Source organism: Artemia franciscana, chromosome 8 (genome assembly GCF_032884065.1).
Source record: "Artemia franciscana chromosome 8, ASM3288406v1, whole genome shotgun sequence".
NCBI classification, from domain to species: domain Eukaryota; kingdom Metazoa; phylum Arthropoda; class Branchiopoda; order Anostraca; family Artemiidae; genus Artemia; species Artemia franciscana.
The window spans coordinates 42,271,115-42,296,258 of NC_088870.1; the positions used below are offsets into that span (position 1 = coordinate 42,271,115).

At 34.6% G+C, this 25,144-nt stretch overlaps 1 protein-coding gene across 8 annotated transcripts in view; it reads right to left on the bottom strand.

The window, feature by feature from the left end:
* The window catches only part of LOC136030452 (sodium/nucleoside cotransporter 2-like), a 126,086-nt gene that overhangs the window by 49,522 nt on the left and 51,420 nt on the right, over positions 1-25,144 (bottom strand). For all 8 annotated transcript variants that reach the window (XM_065709452.1, XM_065709453.1, XM_065709455.1 and 5 more), the window contains 2 exons: positions 9,130-9,229; positions 58-221 (listed from right to left, as the gene is read on the bottom strand). In XM_065709452.1, the coding sequence (XP_065565524.1) occupies positions 58-221; positions 9,130-9,229 (264 nt within the window). The remainder of the gene's footprint in view (positions 1-57; positions 222-9,129; positions 9,230-25,144) is intronic.

Consider the following 25,144-nt stretch of genomic DNA (forward strand, 5'->3'; position numbering starts at 1 on the left):
ATTTGAAAATAACTATATACAAGGTAACTATTACTACCCAAACTTTAAAGAACTAACCTTGAATGCAAACACTGAGCCAATTGTCTCAGGTTTTATTATAACAGTTGCATTCAATTCAGGTGAAGTCAATTCAGCAGTCAAGGGTTGACCATCGACGAGGTGATTATATACAAAGCTGGCCCCAACATTTGAGAAATCCAAAAAGGTTGACACTTTATAGCCTAAGATAGAAAGAAAGTATAAAATGTAAGATAGAAGGAAAGTTCGCAAGCAGTGGAACTTAAAATAATCTTTAACACAATAGCATGGACTTAGTCAAGAGCGGATCATCTTCCGTGTATTATTCTTTCTTCTGACCTTTAGGACATGATCGTTGAAATTTGGAAGACCTTAGATATAAAATTTTCGCGTTCTTTTTCAGGGCTAGGACTGATAAAAAAAAGCCCGAAACCCTTTTAATACCCCACGGTACCTGTAAAGCCCCATTTGACATCGGAACAAAATTTTAAGATAAATCTTTTAATCAGACCATTCGATAAGTCTAAAAATGTGCCTTATGTATCACCCTTTTTGAAAGCAGAGTCTTGCGAGAATTTTTAAACGGCATGATCGGAGGGCCCTATGTAGAGCACAGGGGCCACCTTCAAAAACACTGTTTCCTGCAACAGGCCATGCTCCCTCTGCAACCCTCCCTACTCTAAATAGATAGATGTGTGCTTTTTTATACTTAAAATCGTTCGGAGACTTTTAGGAAATTGCCCTTATGACCGGATTTAAGATCGAAAAATCTGAGAATCCACGGATTGAACACCGCATACGACTAGAGAACTTCACTTCGATTGTAAGCTACATAAGTATTTGTTGAGCGGAATCATTTGCAAGGGTCATGTTACCCCTAAAGGCATATTTGTTGAATCTTTCAACTATGCTGAATAAAATGGCCATCTCAAAATTTTGATCGGGTGACTTTGGATTAAAAACGGGGCGTTGGAGGGTGACTAGCTGCTCCCCAATCTTTTTGGTCACTTATAAGGGGCAGAAGAACTTTTAACTTCGTTCGACTTCGTCCTCTCCCAATCTTCTAAAACTATTATTTCAATGCGGTCTCACCTGGGACAAACAAACAAAATAACGAATAAACACGGATCATGCAAATTATGGCATAAGGTGCAAAATTAAATATTTTTGTATACATTTTAAGCAGTGTTTCCCCTTTTTTCGAAAATCGAGCAAATTTTCTGACGATCGTAACTGATGATGGGCAACATTAAAATTAATAAATCTCATATATTTGGAATCAGCATAATGTGATGATTATTTTCACGAGTCTAATTTTTTCGGTCAGTGTTGATTCGAGTTGCTCTCTACCTACATTTCGTTACCACGAACTGTTTGACGTGCTCCGTAGCTCTAACAAAACTCTAAACAAATCCATTTATAAGAAAGGTGATTAGTTAGCTCTGTAATTATAGAGGCATTAGCTTGTGTCTGTTGGAAGCAAATTACTTAATATGATGATACTTTTAAAACTTAGAGATGCTATTGACAAAGTTCTAAGAGAAGAACAGCGTGGTTTTAGGAGGGGGAGACGATGCTTCTACGAAATTTTCTCTCTTAGATTAATAATTGTTAGATTTGGTAAATACTTAAGTCATCAAATCCGATGCGTCTTTAGTTTTACAAATTATGAGGAAGCGTTTGATTCGGCTGATAGAATAACTGTAGCAAGGGTCTTATCCTTGTATGGTGTCGCTCTTTATTTAGGCAGCGCTATTGCACTGTTTATTATACTAGATGAATTTATTAAAATAATCAGTGCTTTGTACGAGAATAATATGCTGCAGCTAAGGTACGAAATGAGGTTAGTAGCTGGTTTCGTATTAAGTCAGGAGTTAAGTAGGGTTGCGTTCTATCCCCATTTATATGGATTATTTTGAGGGACTTCTTATGTCTCAAGGAGCACAGAAACGGAAGAACACGGAGTCAATTAGGGAACTAAAACTCTCCTAGTCTTAGATTGTGTTTACAACTTAACAATCCTGGATGAACATTTTAGCAAAATAAATAAATTTTTAGAAGTTTTGGAAGTTTTGAGGGTTCAGGGTGTAGTGAAAATGTTAAAAGTGGAATACCCAAGACTAGGTTTTTTTTTATAGTTGAAATAAATTCAAAAGAATAGGAAGACAAGGCTGCGAGCAAAAATTAGAACATTGGAAGCTACAGTTATTAAAGTGGTCAAGTATGGCTCTGAAGCTTGTATGATCCGAAAGTAGATGAGGAGTTACTAAATGTTTGCCAAAGAATTATCTCCGAAGAATCGTTACATATTGCTAAAGATAGTCGTTGTCGGTAAAGCGCCAAAGGCAGAACAAATATGCAGTCGTCCCTGAATAGGATAGGAGGATGCCGTAAGGAAAGATTTTTATAGAAATGGAACTCCTTCGAAGGGTGAAAAGAAGGAGGCTTTAGATAGATTGGGATGGTAGAGGAACATGCCTAGCTGTGTTACCCACATGTGGCTTGGTACTGCAGTGAAATGTTAGTAGTAGCAGGAGTACTCCTTACTTAGGGTTCATCACCTTTAACTGTTTCATTCCTAAAATTTTTACTCTTAAGAGGCAACTGAATAAAAAATCTTCAAATTGAAAGTAAAAAGTGACATTAAAACTCTAAACTAACAGAAGTTACCCTGTGTTGGGGGGCTATCAATTCCTTAACCACCCACTATTTACGCTAAAGACTTCTTTTTCCACCAATGTTACAAGAACAGTTGCTGTAATAGCAAAGCAATGTGATAAAAAGTTTAATTTTTTTTTGCAACTTCTCAAGAATGGAAGAGTTAATTAATTACTTTGGACAATAAAAATTTAATTTTTTCGATAGATAATCGGTAAATAAAACAACTGCAATTACCAACTGGCTAGTTAATTACCCGTTTGCTTCCAGCTAATTACTTCTAGTCAATGCTTTTAGTTAATTACTAGTGAAACGTTTAATTACCCGTTTGCTTCCAGCTAATTACTTCTACAATGATTTCAGGTAATTACTAGTTAAACGGCTTAATGCGTGGGGATGTAGGAAATGGTAGCCCCTCTCATGTACTTCTCTTAGTTTTTTTCTTAAATTTTTTTCGTAAAATTTCTCTTCGTTTTAAATTACAATGCTACTTTGTACTTTAATTTAAAAAATAAAACCATTTATAAGCTCAAAAAGGCTACATTTTGAGAAAAAATAAGGCAGACTAGATAAATGAGTTCACAGGTTAAATTTCACGTTTTGGTGCAATTTTCCACAGCCAGCATTTGTGTAGATAGCTGCATTTTAAAGGCAATAAGATTTACTGGGATTTAGGATATAAAGAATGTGGGAGGAAGAAAACAATGATGAGAATTGGCGGAGAAAATATCTATGGGTTTAAGCAAAAACAACGTGTTTTGAGGACGCGTTGAAAAAAAATATCACTGTTTTTTAAAGAAAAAATTCTTATCTAGACACATGATGTCAAAAATTCCGAGAGGTTGACATTAAGCTGATGGTGTAGAGATTAAGCTGATGGTGTAGAGATTAAGTTGATGGTGTAAACATTAATTTGATGGCGTAGAGACTAAGATGATGGTGCAGAGATGTGGTTGAAATCAAATGGCGCTATATAATATTAAATTTATAATGAAAGACAAAACGAGGGTTTTGCTTCTGCATCATTTCTGTCAGTGAATCCGACCTAAAGTTTCTGCGTCACTTCAAACAGCATGCATAGCTCGACATACAAATAATGTATATCTCCTTTGGATTTTGACTATGCATTGTTTGGATTTTAATTATGCAGCTACATGAAAAACTGAAAAAATCGCGAGCCATTATATCAAAAACTGGCTATAAAATTTGTGAGCCCTTTAATCAGCTCCTGGATTTCTATGCATTGGGATTGAAAGAGAAGAATACATTGAGTAAAATTAGCCCTGCATTAAGATTATAAACCTGAACTGAGGGGATAAGTATATTGTCATTGAGAAAATATTCTTTTCCCTGGATGTTTGAGGAGTACTTTCTTTTACATCTTAAGAAAAAACATGTTCAAAAAAGAAGTATATTTAGCAGTGATTCAGTAATCGGGTTTCCAAAGGCAAAGCTTCAGGCCCAAGTCTACCCTACGGTTCCAGGGTCACATTATTGAATCGAAGTTGCAATTAGTCGCAAACTTTCATACAGTCCTCACAATGAGGGTGACAAAATATTCTAAGAGCCTATGTTCAAGCAAAGACTTTATCGAGTAGTTTTTTAAGAAGATGGTGCATTGTAAGTCTTTTTGAAACCATGGTGTTGCAAATATTGTGGTCAACTTAATTTCATGGCCCAAAACATGCCCGTGGATTCTAGTCTTTTCCCTCCTCCAATTCTCCGATTTGCCAGGATAAACAAAAGTTTAGTACGACACAAGAATTATATTTCCTAAACGAGAATTATATTTTCTCTAAAGTTCTTATCTAAGAAGTTCCGAGATTACTAATTACATATAAAAGGATGAAAGTTCTATTAAGACCATTCAAAAAGAGACAAACAAACACAAAGAATAGTTTTGTTCGGCATAATAGGAGAACAATAACCAGGATCTGGGAGACCAAAGCCCTATATCCATATTCCCAACTGTATCAATTTAAACACCGTATCATTAATAAACTAGCTATTGGGGCACTTCGCGTCCCCCAAGCCCCCCCCCCCCGCGCGTAAGTCGTTACGCACCATATTAGTTACGCGCCATTGTAGTTGTGTCCCTGTGTCCCACCTGTGAATATAGATAGATATATATATGTGTTTCAAACTACGTAAAAATTGCGAATATACAACATTCTTGGCTTTCCCACTACTGGGAGCTTTCCGTTTCCAATTACCAGCAATTGATCTGAAAATGTTTGACCAGAGTCATCGTTTTGCAATCGGACACGCATATTTGTAGTTAATTTTAATATTTTTACGTGTGCCCATAAATTAGAATTTTTCAGGCAAGCATTCATTTCGTCTGCAGGAGTTAAACTACGTAAAAATTGCGAATATACAACATTCTTGGCTTTCCCATTGTCTGTGCAAATACAAAGCCGTATGTACTAATAATGACGTCATATGCAAACGCTCTTTTTACAAACAAACAAACATGCATACACACACCTCGTTTTTATATAGATAGATAGATAGATAGATACAATACAAATTAACTGCGTAAAACTTGCGAATATACAACATTCTTCGCTGTCCAATTGTCGCTGCATATAAATAGATTGTCAGGTTTACCGACCCTCGAACATGCAACGTACAATTGTCCATGGGAAAAACAATCAGTATTAAGATCTATACCACATTTTTCTAATGATTGACCTTGAGCTTTGTTAATGGTGATTGCAAATGCTAATCGAATTGGGAATTGCAATCTTTGAAATTGAAAAGGCAGATCCGTTGGAATCATGGGAATGCGAGGAATAAGAACAGCCTCACCCTCAAAAGGCCCTGTCAAGATTGGGGCCTCTATTAGGTTTTCCATTGTTTTTTTCTACGGCAAGTCGCGTGCCATTGCAAAGCTATGGTGGGTTGATATTTCTTAAAAGTATTATTGGTACGCCTATTTTTAGATGTAGCACGTGTGGTGGAAACCCTGAAAGATCTATGGAATTTAAAAATTCAGATGGATAATTAACCGCTTCATTTGGTTCCAAAACTGTGTCCACTGACTTGTAAAGGACTGCCTGGTCTCGAATCTTGGTCAAAACAATATTGTTGATTTCGTGGACGTCTATATTTTTGGATGCGAGAATCGCTCTTTCACATAGCCATTTATTATTTTTATAATTTTTTAGAATATTCGGAAATACTTTTTCAATCAATTCATTTTTGGACGTCACTAAATTACAGAAATCAGCAGGTAGTTGCATACGTCCTGAAATTGAGTCTACTGGGAGCTTTCCGTTTCCAATTGCCAGCAATTGATCTGTAAAATGTTTGACCAGAGTCATCGTTTTGCAATCGGACACGCATATTTGTAGTTAATTTTAATATTTTTACGTGTGCCCATAAATTAGAATTTTCAGGCAAGCATTCATTTCGTCTGCAGGAGTTGATCTAGGTATTATAGATAATGTTTGCCTGAAATCTCCCACAAGCAATATTAATGTGCTGCCAAAGGGTTTCGACTTCCCTCTCAAATCTTTCAAGCATTGATCCAGAGCCTCGAGCGATTTTTTGTGTGCCATTGTGCACTCATCCCAAATAATAAGTTAGCATTGCTGTAATACTTTACCCATCCCAGATGATTTGGAAATATTGCACGTGGGAGTTTCTGTAGAATGCAAATTCAGAGGCAATTTCAAAGCGGAATGAGCAGTTCTTCCACCAGGCAGCAATGTTGCGGCTATTCCGGACGACGCAATTGCCAACGCTATATCATTTTTCGATCGAATTGATGCCAGAATCAGTTTTATTTTTACAATAATATCATGTAACCCCTTATCGACATTTTTATCAGGTATTTCAGCGGAAATCACATCATCAATTTCGTTCGAAGTAATTTTTTCATGTAGCGAGATTAATATATGTGCGTGTGGCAAACCTCGTTTTTGCCATTCCACTCAGTACATCCAGCATCGCACTGACCCAAACACTTTAAGTTTTACTATGTAGTTTGTCAGTGATTTCAACTTTTGCCGGAAGACACGGGCCGTAATGTCATGCCTATGAACCGCCGATTGTCCTCGAAATAAAAGCTGCAGTATCTCGTCCCAAGATTGATTACATGTAAATGTAATAAATAAATCTGGACGACCAAAGAGACGAACATACGCAATAGCATCTTGAGCATATTCATGCATATGACGGGGACTGCCAGCATATGACGAAGGTAAAATTGTTAATCTTCCAACGTTTGTGGTATTACCGTCATTTATAACTGCATCTCGCAAATGAATGTATTGTTCAGAGCGGAGCTTGGTCTGATTCAGGCGGATATATAGCAAACGTTCTGATTCAATTTTAGCATACATATCAACGACAAATTGGTGAAACAATTCACGGCATTTTAAAATATAATTTTCTTCATCCTGCCGAATCATTAGTCTATAGGAATAATAATGCATTGCACTGCATTTCTTATTCATTTCTTTGTTAGTGGCTGGATTCATCAATTTAATATTAAAGTGATAGCCGTCGGCTCCATCCCAAAAAATGATAGGATATTGTAGGGCATCGTAGCATCGACGAGTTTCAGCAATTCTTAACAACTGAGCGTGTCGCTTATGAAGAATAATATCTCGAGGTAAAAACTGATCACCGACCATAACGATTGCGACTTCGTCGATAGTTGGAGCATTGTACCTACGCACATGTTGGCCAGGAGGCGTTTTTGTCAGCGGAAATAACAATTTTATGCGTATCAGTAGGCATCAAATCGATGGCTGGTTTGAGCAGACGCACTAAATTATTATTTTCGTGGAAAAGATGTTGCAATTGGGAAACGATTGACCTTTCAACGTTGGGAGAAATTTCGTAACGTGCATTCAATTCAGAATTTCTATCACTGATGAAGTACAATTGTAAAAATTTATGATTCTCGCCTGAGAATGGTAGAAGGGACCCTGCTCTATGATAAATTTGCCCTTTTACTTTGAAAGTAGACATAAATTGATCTGGATTTTCGATTTGGGCTCCAAACGACGTCATTTGGAAACATGAGTTGCATTTTCTGATTTGTGACAAAAAACGCTTAGATTCTGACGTAGTTCCAGTAAGAAAAGTCTTCAATGGCTCTGGTGGTGCAGCCTATAGAGGAAGTTTAACTTTTCCTAAGGCGCAACACATTCCCATTGTTTCACCATTGAATTTCAAGGCCTTGCAATAGGGACAAATTTTAGACATTGTCCCGATTTGAACACATCTACTCAAGCTATAATCATCGACTGGACTGTACCTGAATGCCAGGCGATAACTTTCAGGTTGCTCTGATTCCTCGGCACGCTTTCTTTTCTTACTTTCTCTATCAGCAGCAAGCCTGATTTCTTGCTGTTCTTGTGATTCCTCGGCACGCTTTCTTTTCTTACTTTCTCTATCAGCAGCAAGCCTGATTTCTTGCTGTTTTTGTGATTCCTCGGCACGCCTTCTTTTTTCACTTTCTCTTTTAGCAGCAAGTCTGCTTTCGCGTTGCTCTGGTAGTTCCTCGGCACGCTTTCTGTTCTTTCTTTCTCTATCAGCCTCAAGCCTGTTTCCTTGCTGTTCTTTTGATTCCCCGGCACGCTTTTTTTTCTGACTTTCTCTATCAGCAGCAAGTTTTTTGGCATAGACTCTTTGACATCTTCATCGGCTTTTGCCATTGTAAGTTCATCAGTCATTTTAAACTTAAACATTAATAGATTTCTACGTGCACATATATGTCTTAAATATCTTTAATGACGTCACTGCCATAGCGAAAATGACGACAACTAACTTCATGACGTCAGTCGACACAGAAACATGACGTCACCTGACAGACACACACACAGACAACTTATTTTTATATATATAGATAGATGAGACAAAAATTGTAATATAAGATTCCAAAAGTAAAATACGGCGTGTAAATATTTTAAAAATGGAATTTAATCGTCCCCAACCTAAGCAGTAAAAGCTATTAAAATACTCAAATGAAGGCATACAAGGTCATGGCTAAGTTTGTAATAAAATAAAAATGTTGAGACCCGGAAAAAAACTAATAAAAAAAACGACAAAGAGAAAAATAAAGACTTAGATTATCAGACATCATTAAAAAAAAAAAAAATATCGCCAGAGAGAAATCACCAGTCTTCATGGTTTTGGCACTTCGTTAAGGCAATAACCTCGTGATTGCTGTTTTTTTAATATATGAACAAAACAGACTTTTAAAAAATCTACTGCTATTGTAAGGTGTCATAGGTAAGGATGGCAGCATCTATGTTTTTGTAATTCAACTTGTACTAATGCCATTTAGTTTTAAATAATTTTTTTTCGTTAAATTGGACTAATTCTAATGTCATTAAATCAGCACACCAAAAGGAAACAAGCTCTTAGACCCCGATCTTCGGTTCACATTCATCCTAACAAAGATGTTATTTTATAATAGTAAAAAAATGAGCCTACCGATACATTCTAGAGCTCGTCTTCCAGTAGCCCATCTTAAGGCAAGGAGTCCAAAAGCAAACTGAAGTCCAAAACCCCAAATTGCACACCGCCATCGTATCTTGGAAAAAATACACAATTAGAGGCTTACTTCATACACCAAAAAGCAATAAAAGGTTTCAACCACTGCGAAAATAACTTTAGTTGTTACCCTTTAGTATAAAGGACACTCAAGTCTACTCTTCAATCAGGTTTATAAAGTTTACCTCAATCAGGTGGCAAGTTAAAGGATGTTTTATTATTTAGTTATACATTTAGAAAACCACTAGGCAATTATAATATTTACATAATTTTCAGGCTAATTTGTGTTTTAGAGTTTTAAAACTCTTTTATAAGCTATTCTTCTCTTTTAAATTTAATATCATCGCTTGCTTTTCTTTCAAAATTCCCATTAAATTTGAAAGAGTTGTTTAAAAGAAGCAAAAAAATAAAAGCTGAGAAAAAAGAAAAAAAACAATGATTTCTAACAGAGTAGGCTGAATGTTTGAAGACAGTTTGTCATAATTTTCACTATAGAGATTGCTATAGCGTAATTAATTTCACCATGCTCGCTTTAACCTGTTTTTATTCTTAAATTCGTTTCTTATCTCACAAATTACTATCATGTTATCGCTCGCTCTGATCCAACTATATGTCTTTATGTCTAATCTATTTTCCTATTATTCTTACTTTCGGTAAAAAAAAATCCTTTAATAGTAACTACCGCCTTTTTAAATGATTAAATAAAAACAAGTTTTTTCAACGGAAAGTACGGAGCAACATCAAAACATAAAGCGAACAGTAATTACTACGCATATGAAAAGGGTTGCCAGTAGTGACACCATTTTGGATCCCGAGACGCCCATAGGGCGTCTACTATTAGAGCTACTAGTGCCTCAAGACGTTATTACGCATACATGGGTCCTACCCAATGCTTTAGTATGCCAGTAATGGTAAAGTGCACCTGTGTATCACGTAATAGGGTTTGTTTACTTTTGTTTGTTACGTAATAGGGAGTGTTTTTATTAGCTTTTTTCCGGGTCTCATCATTTTTATTTTATTACAAACTTAGCCATGACCTTCATTTGAGCATTTTAATAGCTTTTAATACTTAGGGTGGGGACGATTAAATTCCATTTTTGAAATATTTACCCACCGTATTTTACTTTAGGAATCTTATACTAAAATGTTTGTCTCATTTATTAATAATACGCTTTAAGGGTAAAAAAAGTAATCTCAGAGCTAAGAAGAATCTGAGGTGGAACTGCTGTAAATGTAGAAGAGGATTTTATATTATTTTATTCAAAAATATTTAAAATTATCTCAGTGATGGGGGTACCAGAAGGCACCAGAGGGCCAGTGATAGTGTGGCACATTGGCGTGAATTGTCATGTGTATCACATTGAGGGTGGCTTGCGAAAACACGAACCAATGGATTTAAATATGCTTTTTATTAAGAAAATATCTGAAGAATACTGTAGTAATGATAATATGTATCAAAGAGATGTCCCTGTTCAGCCATATATTGCGACGGTGGCGTAAAATGAAATGGTTCACGCTGAGGGTTGCTTGTGAAAAAACGAACCAATGAATTTCAAGCATATTTTTAATAAGAAAATATCTGAAAAATGTCTTAGAAATGATGAGAGACGCCAGATGGTGTCGTTTGTCATCCATAGTTTGTCACAGTAGAGTGAATTGCCATGGAAGGGTATGACGTTAGGGTGGCTGGTGAAAACATGAATAAATGGATTTAAAGCATATTTTATCATGAAATATTCGAAAAATGCTGTAGGAATGATAATGCGTATCGGAGGGATGTCACAAGAAAGCCATATATTGCCAAGGTGGCATGAATTTCCTTGGACTAACACGTTATACGGCTTAAAGTTAAAGTGAGGAGGTTTCCAAAGAATTTTTTCGGTGGAGGGGGACTGAAATCTAACACCCAGTCAAAGAAACAGGGCATTTTCATTAAAAATACCCTGTCAAAAAATGTCAAAAATATCTATTAATGTGGCTTAAATTTACCTCTAATGAGATTACGCGAGATACGACGAAACATATCGTTCAAATGTCTAATTGTAAACCAGGAATTCATAGTCTCGGCTTTGAGATCCATTTTCATTAATACCTCTTAAAACTGTCTCTTAATATGACTTGAATTAACTCTAATAACAACCCTCCCCCTGGAATTGGTTGCTAGAGTTCACACCTTTATTTAATTTATGCTTCTTTCTCCTTATATTTTATCCTTTATTAGATTTTGAAACGTTTGGTTTCTCCGTTTATTGAGTTTTAACGGCTTTTCTCTGATTTCATGATTTTATAAAGCTTGTGATGCAAGACAATAAGGAATGCATTGTCTTAGCTCAAATAAACAAGGCCTTCTCGCTAAAATTGATCGGAAATATCTCTAATTTACCTCTAATAACAACCCTCCCTCTGGTATTTGTGGCTAGGTTTCCCACCTTTCTTTAATTCATGCTTCATTTTTCTTATATTTTATTCTTTATAAGCTTTTTCACGTTTTATTTTCTCTTTGTTGAGTTTTAACTACTTTTTCTGTAATTTCATAATTTTATAACGTTTGTGATCCTTGAAAATCACGAATGCATAGTCTTCGCTCAAAGAAACGATATATTTTCATTAAAATCTCTCTGAAATCTCTCTAAATATGACCTAAAATTAACCTCTAATAACAATCCTCCGACTCCCCCCGGAATTCGATGCTAGGATTCCCTCTCTTTCTTTAAGTTACGTCTCTTTCTTTATTTTATCTTATATCAGCTTTTTTCAACTTGGTTCTTCCGTTTGTTCAGTTTTAATTGCTTTTTCCTTTAGTTTATATGACTTTTTACTGACTTTTTATTAATAAAACTTTGGTATACAATAAAAGTCCGTAGCTTTTAGATTTCCTACTCTAGGATGAATCTTCAATACGTAATCATTTATGCAACGAAATATCTAAAACCAATGCAAAGTAACATCTGACTGATTCAATAGCTAACTTAAATTGCCGAGGTCACGGTAGAATATTAATAAAGCTTTAACAAGCAGGTGCACATCAAATGTAACCAATTTTTCGTAATCGATTTTCTCTCCTACATGTCAATTTTTGCAGATTTGTGGAACATGTGACACCCTAATTTTAGTTTTAAAATTTTTCAATTCTAAAGTAATAGTCTTAAAGGTTTTTAGTTTTAAGGTTTTCGTCTTAAAGTCTTAGCTTTAATATTTTACTTTTATAGCTCTGAAGTACTAACTTTGAACTTTTATTGTGAAGTTTTAGTTTTAAAGTTTAATTATAAAATTTTAGTTTTACGTTTTAAATTTAAAAGGATATATTTTAAAAAGTATTGGTTTTAAGATTTTAGTCACAAATTTTTGGGATTCAAATTATCAGTCTTAAACTCTAGGTCTTAATTTACTTATTTTTGCAAGCTTTAACTTTCAACGTTTTTCCAAAAGTTTCAGTGCTAAAAGTTTAGATCTAAAACTTTTAAATTACCAGTTTTAAAGTTTATGCCTTAAATTTCTTTTTTTAATTAAAAAATTATCATATTTTTTAGATTTAATATGAGCTATAGTTGTAAAGATGGAGTTTTAAAAGTTTCATTTTTAAAGCAATAGTTTTTAAAAGTTTTTATTTTTAAGATTTTACCTTTAAAGTTTTTTGTTAACGTTTTCATTTTTTTCTGGCTTTATAGGTGTTTTTTTTTAAACTATTATTTTGAAGTTTTAGTTTTGCAGTTTTAGTTCAAGGTTTTACCCGTAGTTTTTTCTATTTAAATTTTCAGTCTTAAAGTTTTAATTTTAAAGTTTCAATTTTAAAGTTAGCTTTAGAAGTTCTTATTTTGAAACTGTCAGTTTTAAAGTTTAAACATTAAAGTTCCTTTCGGTTATAATGTTTTATATCTTAACATTAACATTATATAAATTTATAAAAGTTTTTTTTAGTTTTGAAGTTTTGCTCTTAAAGTTATTGTTTGGAGTTTTAGTTTTTGAATTTTAGTTTAAAAATTTTTAGTTTTAGAGTAATAGTCTTAAAAAGTTATTATTTTGAGGGTTCAAAGGTTTAAGTTTTAGTATTTTAATTTTCTATTTTTTCTATTTTTAAGTTTTAAACTTTTATTTTTGAAGTTTTAGTTTTATAGTTCTAGTTTTAAATTCTTAGATTTAATGTTTTAGTCCTACGATTTTAGATTGAAAGGTTTTAGTTTCAAAAGCTTTTAATCCTAACGTTTAAATCAGAAATTCCTTAATATTCCAACAAAACAAAACAACTCTTATACAACATAAAGTATTTCATTTAGATTAGTTTTAAGGTTTCATCCCTTTAAGTTAGGCATGTTCACGCAAGGTTAACGGGGCATGCCACATCAACCTAGCGTAAACTAACCCATCGTAAACCGTCAACCCAAATTTTAAAATAAAGAGTTTATAACGAAAATTTTAAAGCCAGAAAAAAACAAATATATTCAAACTAAAAGTTTGAAGGTATAACCATAAAAACAAAACTTCTAAAACTATTGCTTTAAAATAAAACTTTTTAAACTCAAACTTAAAATTATAACTTTCATATTAAATCTAAAAAGATTAAATTCCCAATTTCTAAGTCAAAAAAAGAAACTAAGGCATAAACTTTAAAGCTGATAATTTAAAAGTTTTAAATTTACTTAAAGTTTTAAATTTTAAATTTTAAATAAGTTTTAAATTTCTTAAACTTTTGTAAAAACTTTCAAAACTAAAACTTATAAACTTAAGCTTTAAAACGGACAATTTGAAAACAAAAACTTCGTGAATTAAATCGTAAAACTAATACTTTTTAAACAAAACCTTTCCAATTAGATCTTTAAAACAAAAATTGTATAACTAAACTTCAAAACTAAATCTTCTAAATAAAAGTTTAAAGCTAATACTTAAGATTTAGAAAACTGAAACATTAAAGCTAAGGCTTTAAAACGAAAACTTTAAATCCAAAAACTTTTTAAAACTGCTACTTAAAAATTAAAAGCTGCTAAAACTAAAACTTTCAATTTAAAACTTCAAAAATAAAACCTTAAGAACTTTTTAAACTAAAACTTTAAAATTGAAAAAAACTTTAAGATCTAGACTCTCTAACTAAAATATTTAAAACTATAAACATTAAAATAAGATCTATTAAAACAAAAAATTATAAAATAAAAGAATTAAGATCTAAACTTTAAATCTGATAATTTAAAGCCGAAACTTTATAGCTAAGACCATTAAACTATAACTCTTACAACAAAACCTTTAAAACTAAAACTTTAGAACTTTAAGCATGAAACCTTATAAATAAAAATACCTTTTAGAACTACCTTTTAGATTAAGAGAAAATGAAACCTAAACACTGATAATTAAAAACTTTAAATTTTAAAACTAAACTTCAAAACTGAAACTTTAAAACAAAAACTTCAAAACTTTCAAAAGTTTAAACTTCAAGACTAACTTTAGAATTTAAACTTTAAAATTGAAATTTAATGCAAAAAACTTGATAAAACCATAAAACTAAAACTAAAAAATCAAAACTTCAAAATAAAAGTTTACAACAAAACTTTTGAAGTCAGAAAAAAGAAACTTTAAGATGTAAACTTCAAAAGTAAAATCTTTAAAACTATAAACTGTAAAGTGAAAAATTTTAATACTAACATTTTAAGTTAAAAGCCTAAAACCTATAACTCCTTCAAACTAATCAAGCTGAAACTTTAAAATATAATTATGATTAAGACTTTAAGAGCACAAGAAGTAATTTCAGAACCAAGCAGAGTCAGAGGCGGAACCCCTTTAACCGGCGGGGATGAAGAGGGAAGGGGAGGAATTGGATATCACTTTATTAAAAAATTTAAAAAATGTCTTAGGAAGGATAGGGGGGGGGTTCTAAAAGGTTCCCGAGGGCCAGTAATCGCGTGGTACGGTGGCGTAAATTGACATGGTGTATGACTTGGAGGGTGGCTTGTGAAAATACGAATCATCTTTTCAATACAGTGGAAACTAATTCTGTGAATATTTCGGCCCTATGTCCAAGGGCCGTCTATAGCACAATACGAGTAAGAGAGAAAAAAACATGTATATATAAATAAACTTACACTAAAATGTGAGAATTAAAACTAATAATGTTTTTTTTAATTTTTTTTTAAAAACAGCCCTAGCATCCTTACTTCAACCAACTTCAACGAGGACTCAAACCCTGGTTATAAACTTTATCCGGATTATCAAGGTTCTCTAACCGTCAAGAAAAATAACGCGTTGAGAGAAATATGAAGCCACGAAGAAAAAATCTCTTTCAGCATTACGTGATACCCACTAATGCATCGTCATTATTCACCACCACACATGTGTGTCCTCCTTAGTTACAGGCACGGATTCCCCAGGGGCCCTGAAGAAACAAGTTATGGGAGATTGCGCCATCCTTAACACAGGTAAACATTCCCCAATTACATAATAATCAAAGAAACCTTGAAAATGCATTGACAAATCGTCTCAAAAACTGTATTGAAATGTCTTACAACGTCTTGGAACTCGTTTTGAAGAAACATGTCTTAAAAACTTTTTGAAATGTCTTGAAACGTCTTGAAGGAAAATTTCTCAAAAACATCTTGAAATGTCTTGAAACATCTTGAAAAACATCTTGAAGAAAAATTCTTAAGAAACTTCTTGAAATGTCTTGAAGAAAACATTCCCTGTTACGTAACAAACAAAAGTAAACAAACCCCATTACGCGACATACAGCTGTACAATACCATTACAGATGCCTTATAGTATTGTTTAAGACCCAGGTAAGCGTAAAAATGTCTTGAAGGAATGGTAGCTCCAACAGTATACCCCCTCTGGGTGGCATGGGATCCAAAATGGCTTCACTACTGTTGCCCCATCCTCAACACCTCGCTCTTTACGCTAAAGTTTTTTAGTACTTTTAAAAAAGCTTTGTATTGTTCTAATTAAACAGCCCTCTTTTCAGGGGTCATTCTCAAAGAGTTTGGACAAAATTCAAACTTTAGCGTAAAGAGTGAGTTGTTAAGGAGGGGGCAATCCCCTTCATATACGTAATAAATTCTGTTTCTTTTAAGTGTTAATGTCGCTCCTTACTTTCAGTTGAAAAAAATATTTTTTTATTTAGTTTCAGATTGTTTTTTAAATAATGCCAGGAAACCTGGCCTCATCTCCCCGGAGAAATCCCCTCCCCACGGAAATATCCTCTAGGTATTTCAATCCCGGTGAAAATTTGCCTCGAACAGTTACCATTAAAAACCATAAAAATTATCATAGAATTGGGACGAAAAAAAAAGATATAAAAAGAATAGTGTATAGGAATTCAGGCAAATTCCCCAAGTATGAAATTGCCTTTGACAAGTTCATCCACTGGAAACGTCCTTCCCCATGGGAAGTTACCCCGTGGAAAAACCCTCAGCAGAAAATTTTTCTGTCCCCCCCAACTGAAAGTGTATGCATGCGTCCCAATAACAAATACCATGCGTACACAAAAGGCAAATTTTAAAACTTAGAGACCTACCCCCTGGGGATATAGGGGGGGATCATTTCACATTAAAAGATATGATTATTGGGCCTTTGAACTATGATAAACCTAATGGCTATCTCAGGAGGGGGGCCAATACTACTACTGCTACTAGTAATTCACTGCATCACCAAGCCACCTGAGGCCAACACAGCTACACACGCTCCTCCTCCAACCTAATCTATTCAAGGCCTCCCTCTTTACACCCTCCCAGGAAGTTCCCATTTCCTTTAAATCTTCATTTATGACAACCTCCCTCTTGACCTTCACTTATTCATAGTGTAAGCATCTTAGTCTTCTTGGCATTAATTTTCAATCCTACTCTTGCGACATGAAGTTTTAAAGCCTCCAAAACTTGTTTATTTTGTTAACAGTCTCATTTAGGATGCTCAAATCATTCGCAAAACTGTAAGACAGTTTTATTTTCCCAAACTATTTTATGTTATTCCATTGCCTTTTCTGTGATCACTTAGGACAAAGTTCAGCAAAATGATGCATGTAAGTGGGGATAGGACGCAACCCTGCTTAACTCTTGATTTAATACGAAAACAACTAACTAGCCTTCTTTCCTTCCTTAACCGCAGCAACATTATGCTCGTACATAGCACCAGTCACTTGAATGTGTTTATGTAGTACTTTATACAAAGATATAGCCTTTGTTAAAGCTTTTGTATTGGCTGAATCAAAAGCTTGCTCATAATCTATTAAACTAAGGATTAAAGGGGTCTGATGAATCTGACATTTCTCAAATATTAATCTAAGAGTGATAATTTGGTCAACACATTCCCTCCTCTTCCCAGAACCGCACTTTTCTTCTCTTATAATTCTATCTACAGCATCTCGAAGTCAAAAAGGATCTTCAAACTAAATAATTTGCTTCAGACTGAAACCGAGCTAATGCCACTATATTTACCACATTCACTCTTATCACCATTCTTGTAGAGAATTTTAATTAAATCTCTCTCAAAATTATTAGGTACTTCCTCTTTTCAAAAATTATATTCATGATCTTCTGTAATTTACCTCTAAATGTACAACCACCATATTTAAAAAACCCATTTACCAAACTCTTGGCACCTGCAGTCTTATTATTTTAATTTTTTCAGTATCGTCTCTATTGTTCCCTCGCAAAATTGATCCTCCTTCACTTCCAAAATTTTCTAAATTTTTCATTATTTTCTGTATCATTTCCTGTAAGTCTATCGCGGTTAAGAACATTCTCAGACTGTTCTTCTTATCTCTCTTTAACCCGTTCTTTATCACTAATTGTGGCCCTTTTCTCATCTTTAACTGACACAAGTCCAGATTAACAATTCTGGCTACATCTTCTACATCTTCTAAAATTTTATGTGTGGACTCTATTTACACCTTCTTAATTCATAACTAGGTGTGTTCTCTACTTTCCTTGCATTCCTCTTATTTTCAACTGATTTACCACTTAAATATTAAGTCTTTTAACTGTGGAGCACCAGTAATCTTATCAAGCATATGCCATGCTTGAAATAAACACATAACTTTGATATTCCGCATGTTCTGTTTTATTAAATAAAGAAGGTTCACGTGCTAAAGAACAAAAATAAAAGCTTTAAATCCTTAATTTAAAATGCCTTTTACTTTAAGGTTCTCCATTCTAGAAAGTCCGTTAAACTCTTACTTATCTGACAAAATTTTTTGGATGAAATTAAAATAACATAAAATAACTCTTTGATAATCAAACGTGCTGTGTGGTATTTTTTATCCGACTGAAGTTAATACTCCTCCCTAAAACTAAATGCGATTGGTTGGTCGTATTGTCATCTTTCCCGTACCTCGTTTTTTCTAGAACACATTCAAGTTTCTGTTTCTTTTTTAAAAATGTGTACCAAAATATGTTGCAAAATGGTAGAAATACTCTCAGAAATAGTTGGAAATTAAAGTCATTATTCATTTTGTTGTTTTTCACTTGGAATGGAGAAGATCTGTTTTACAAAATTCCTACCTGGGAATTTATACGAGCCTTATTGTAAAAAAAAAACTGTCAATGGACAGTTTGTAAAACTGTTAAGAAATATTTTAAATTCATTGTTCAGCTTTTTTGTTCTACTTCATAACCCATATCATGCATCATGTTTGAATTTGAAACATAATTAAAATTGCCATAGAAACATTACAATGAAAATCTACATTGCAATCACAAGAAAAAAAAATGAAAATAATACATAGAAACGTCAGGATCCTAAAGTGACAAATTTTGAGAACTTTGAGAGAGATTTTATAACAAGAAGCGTTATCTGGAAACACATAATAACGCCTATTGGATTAACATGGCCAACTTCACAGTGAAGACTAAGCAATCATAAAAAAATTTTACATAAATAGAACGAAGTAAATACAGTAGGACTCTAAGATAAACAATATTTGGTAAGAAATTTAAAAGAAACGTTATTATAATGAACATTATCTGGAAACGCTGAGTGAAGAAAAAGATGATGGAGAATCCCGAAGAGAATTGAAAATAGAGATAATTCATTTTGAAAACAAATAAAAATGAGCAGCATCGTCACCATCATCAATGTCAATAACTTTTTGAAAACTCAAAGTGCGAAAAAAAGATTGGCTAATATCCCTCTAAACGATTTTAAATTGTGAAGTTATCTAGGAAGCGTCCAAAATATCTAGATTGTTAAAGGAATCTCAAATAGGCGTTTTCTTCTCTAGTCTATTGGAATTGGTAGCCTATAAGAACATGGTTGAATGAAACATTTTGTGGTTAAACTGCAATTATTCAACTTGAGATTAATGATAAAAGTTCAAAATAAACAATTTAAGTGCTGTTAAAACGCTGCTTGGCAATAATTCAAGTTGTAGAAAACAGTAATACCTGAAGATTTTGATGGTTGAAAAAACAAAAAATAACAAATTAGTGTGAAGGAGAAAAAGTGTTTATTGAATTTTGGTAAATGCAAAACAGTGAAGGGACTGTATGGTTGATATTCAGACCACCTTTTAGGCTCTTTTATCTCCTTGAGATCTTGTGCTTTAAGAATTATTGCTGACTTGTATGTATGTGCTGTATATAGTGCCCTTATTTGCTTGTATTTTTGCCTCTCTTTTTACTTTACTGGGGTCTGTTTAAACGTATTTGTGCATTCACTTTTTTTTTTTTTTTTTTTTTCTCTGCAAAGTAAGCTTGTCACGTGAAAGACGTAATGGTTCCTGGTAGTCCTGGGAAGGGTGGTGGTTGTGGGGGAGTTAGAGGTGAACCCACTGTACCAAATTTGTTGGCTAAAGGTCGATATGACAAAAACTACTGACACAAATGACAAGGGTAAGCTAGTCCCTCTATCAAAGACTTCTGCTGGATATCTAGGGAGTAGATTGGCTGTAGCTCTAGGAAATGATTATGGGAAAATACTCCCACGAATAGGTCCTGGAGGCTCTCTTGAAGTTGTTCCAAAAAATCTAGACATAGCTAATAAGATCTTAGGCATAAGGGTTCTCACATTGAATAATATAGTGATCAAATTTGAAATGAAGCCAGCAAATATGCTATATTCAAGCAGAAAAGGAGTATTATACGTTCCCAGGGATTTAGCTACTCCTGAAGAACTCTGTAAGGAGATTCAGCAAGTAGAACAGGTTACAAAGGCAACTGTACTAAACCCTCATCCCACATCTAGAGATGGTAAACCATACACTAGCTACACTATACATGTTGACTTCTCTCAAGAAATAGATTTTCCTACAATAATTCCTATATGGAGTGCCCTCACTGTGGTGAAACAGTTCATACCAAAACCGTTGAGATGTTTCAAGTGCCAGAAATTTGGCCATAACTCTCTAAACTGTTGGGGTAAAGATACTTGTGGTATTTGTGGAGATAATCACCCCATGATAGCTTGCCCTGAGTTAAACAAAAACAGAAATGAACAAAAAGTAAGATGTGCAAACTGTAATGGACAGCACGCTGCCCTCAGTAAGGAGTGCCAGGATTACAAGTTTAGAGCTGCAGTACTAAAAACGTCAGTCACAAAAGGTATATCATTCAAAGATGCAGTTCAAGCTTTTACTGACACCAAAGGGAAGACTCTGCACACACCACCACCAGCTTTAAACTTTGAAAATTTTCCAGTCCTTGTTCACCCTTCAATCCCACCAGAAGCAAAAATACAGGAACCAATTAACAAGGAAGTTGTCTTACTGAGAGAAAAAATAGACCAACTAACCACAGTAGTGTCATCATTGTGCTCACTGATTGCTTCCAGTGTAAAGTTAAGCAAAAGCTCGAAGTCAGAGGTACAGAAGATCCTGTCTTCACTGAAGAAATCTGAATCCTTTGTTTCTGGAAATGAAACAGACTCAGAGGATGGTATGGATGAAGATAACTTTGTTCCAAAGAAAATTTTGTCCTCTCCAGGGAAAAAGACATTAAATAAGCGTGTTCATAAACAAAAAATCCAAGAATGACTACAAGGGTAATCCAACTAAACATTAGGGGAATGGGAAAATCAAAGGTAGTAGAATTGAAAAACCTTCTAGTGAGGAGTAAGCCAGATATTGTACTGATTCAGGAAACTTTATTGAATGAACAGAAAACTTCCCCAAATTTTAAAGGCTATAGCATGGCTAGATGGGATAGGAAGACAGGACCAGGGGGAGGACTTATGACTTTAGTTAAGGATAATATCCCGTTTAAAATAGTAGATGATTTTATCCCAGGAAAAAATGAAATTGGGATCATATCTGTCAAAGAAGATGGAACGGACAACTGGATATCTGTTATCAATTATTATAACAGGACTGCAACTGACTTTGATTTTAAGCAGTTCAAAGATGCTTTTCAGAAATGTAAAGAGAGGAAAATAATTGCTGGTGACTTCAACCTTCATAACCCAATGTGGGACTCAACATCATCTCCAAATCATAATTCTAATTTACTGGCAGATTTTATTACTGATCCTCAAAATATGGTTTGTCTTATCACTCCAATAGATCTAGGTACTAGGCTAAACCCCTTAAATGGGAAGACTTCTACTATAGATTTAACAATTGCTTCTTTAGACCTTTCAGTTGACTTTGAGGTTGTTATACCGTCACCTTTTGACTCTGATCATTTCCCAGTAATGTCAGTGCTTAATTTTTCTGCTTATAGACTTCAGTTAATGAAGTCTGTGTGTTGGAAGTTCCGCAAGGAGTCCTGGCCTGAATGGCAGAGAGAGGTAGACTCGGATCTGACGGATGTTGAACTACCTACCTCTGTTGAGGAGCTTAATGAGAAGTTAACTCAAGTTATGGTGAATGCTAGTGAAAGGGTATTTGGGTATGTACAACTTAAAAGAAAATCTAGAAACTCCACACCAGGGTGGAATGCTGCATGCCAAAAAGCTTATAAGGAACGAAACACGGCAAGAAACAAGTTTAGAAGAAATCCTACAGTTACAAACAAAATTGAAATGAATGCAAAACAAGCCATCTTTAGGAAAATTGTTCCCCAAGAAATCAAGAATGGATGGAAGACTCTAATTGAGACAAAGTTTACGAAGACTACATCAATCAAAGAGTTGTGGAGGAACTGGAAAGTCTACACTGGACAAAAGTCTTCCCCAATATCTGGCATCATGATACACAACGGAACCACTGCCACCACAACACCCGAGAAAATAAAACTTCTGAAAGAGTATCTAATTGCAAATATTCCTCCACAACTTTCTACTCAAAACCGACCCACTATGCAACCTACACAGGTCTTCCCTAAGAATGATATTGAACTTGTAGAACAGGATATTGATACGATTATTAAAAAATTAAAACCAGGGGCTATGGGCCCAGACAGGATTCACAATGAGATGCTGTCCAACATGTCCCCACTGCTTCAGGCTTCTGTCTTAACTTTGTTTAATAGGTCCATCAAGGAAGGTTATGTCCCATCGCTTTGGAAAAAAGCTGCAATCATACCAATCCTGAAACCCCAAAAGGACCCTACATCCCCAAAATCATATCGCCCAATTGCCTTTACCTCATGCCTCTGCAAGCTAATGGAGAGACTGATAAAGAAGATAGTTCTACCAGAAATTGAGAAAGTAGTTCAGCCAGAACAACTAGGCTTTCTGCCCCAACGCAGTGCAATAGACTGTCTTGTGAGGCTTGAAAATCAAATAAAACAGGGATTCCGCCTAGGAAAAGAAACTCTAGCTGTTTTCCTTGATATGGCTTCAGCATTTGACAGAGTGAATATCCCTACTCTAATGGCAAAACTAAAGAGGCTAAATATTAGCCCTCAAATCGTGGAATGGATTGGTAATTTCTTGACAGAGAGGAAAATAGAAATAACTTTAGAAAATCATTCGTCTGGCTTTTTTAGTGCTCCAAATAATGTGGGTCTCCCCCAAGGAGGGGTACTAAGTCCTTTATTGTTTTTAGTGTATTGTCACGATATAAACTTAGATACGATACTGGGTTGTAAACTATACTTATATGCTGATGACATTGCAGTAGCTGCCTCCTCTCGAGATAGGGGATGCCTTAAGGCTTCAGTCCAAAAAGCCCTGTATTACTTAGAAAATTGGACAATGGAAAACTACATGTCATTCTCAACAGAGAAGTCAGTAAGTGTTCTTTTCTCAAGGAAAAATCGAACAAATGTTCAACCCCCCATTGTGTCTTTAGCAGGAGTGGACATCCAACATGCAGAGAAATTTTGCTATCTAGGAGTCTTACTGGATTCAAAGTTGCTATGGACTAACCACATCGACTATCTTGTTGGTAACCTGAGGAGTAGGGCAAACTTCAAGCCCGTTACTTTCTAAAAAAAATGGGATCAACAAATCATATTGTTTATAAAGAATGCATTGCTACATGGAATCAAGATCTCCAGTTTAGACCAAGGTTTTCCCCTACAGTCTATAAATATTCTTGTCTGATGAGTAATGCTGGCCTTCCAGGCCTAGTTCCAACCCCAAATATAGATGACCTTTCCTCACGCTTCAACGGAATAGGTAATGTAATTAATTTAGCTCTAGATAATAGAAATAAAGATTTAGGAACAATAATTTTAAAATTAGAGTGGTATAGGCTGACTCTGCAATGGACTGACTTTACTCACATATACACTGACGGATCTAAGTCGGAGGTGGGAGCAGGCTGCGCTTTTGTGGTCCCGTCAGCTGGTACTTCTTGCGGATTTAAGCTACCTGACAAGCTTACTGTTTTTTCTGCAGAAATGATTGCTATTTATCAAGCACTTCTTTATATTAAGTCAAACGGTATAGTTGGTAGCTTTTTGATTTGTTCTGATTCTCTATCTGTGTTAAATTACTTAGCTATGAAACAAAATGATGCCAAAGAAACTGCTGCCCAAATTGAAAAAATAGTTGATGACCTTCTAATACATGGTTATGATCTACAACTTACATGGGTCCCAGCACATGCAGGTATTCCTGGGAACGAGTCAGCTGATAAAATGGCAAAATGGGCTTGCAGAAATGGTGAATTGTTGGATGTAAACTTGTCCCTGAGTGAATATATTCAGAGTTATGAGGCCAAATCCGCAATTGATGAGAAAGCTGTTTTCACAAGAAAGTCCACTAATACAATCTTGGATCTATATGATTTTAAGCCTCCTCCATTGGACCTAATTCACAGTGAGAGGAAAATTGCCACAACAATATTTCGAATCAGATCTGGCCATGCTAAAGTGAATTCTGTTCTCTTTAAATGGAATTTGGTTGACTCCCCAAATTGCAATGTATGTAATGTATATGAAGATGTCCGCCATGTTATAATGTCGTGTAAAAAGTATTATATCCAGCGTGAAATATTAAAAAGAAAAGTTCTAAAGCTCTTTGGTGCCTTTACTTTCCGTGCGGTGGTGGGTCATTCATCCGCCCCTCCATGGGCTCGTAGGGTATCTGTTTCTGCACTGGGTTGTTTTATTAGAACTTCAAGTTTATTTGATGTGCTTTAGCAGTCTTGGGTCATGTTGTATCAAGTCAAATGTTTATTAATGTATTCAATATATTGTATAAGTTTAATGTAGGCAATTGTAGTTTCCCACGAAATTTAATGTAAATTGTAATTTATGGCTGTAAATGCTATAGAATTAATTAAGGTGGTCTGATGTAGGTGGCTATACTAGTGGAAAAAATGGTTTGCCACCAACAAAGAATCTGCAAATAACGATTCTAAGTGATTCACTAATCTGAAAGTAGTCATCGTTTCTTAAAAATTCTCCATACACATTGTCTGGACAAGATTGATACGTACGTGACGGAGCTGATTCATGCTCCAGAAACGTTGAAATCAACAACAACAACAACATCGGGAAACGCATTGTAACGCCTTGTGAATTGCCACAGTTCAAAATTATGAAAAAATGAAAGGTAGAATTGGAAAATGAATAACATTTTCAAAAACTTCAAAATAAACTTTATCATAACAAGTGTCACTTGAGAATGTATAATAGCTGTATTTAATTGTCAGGGT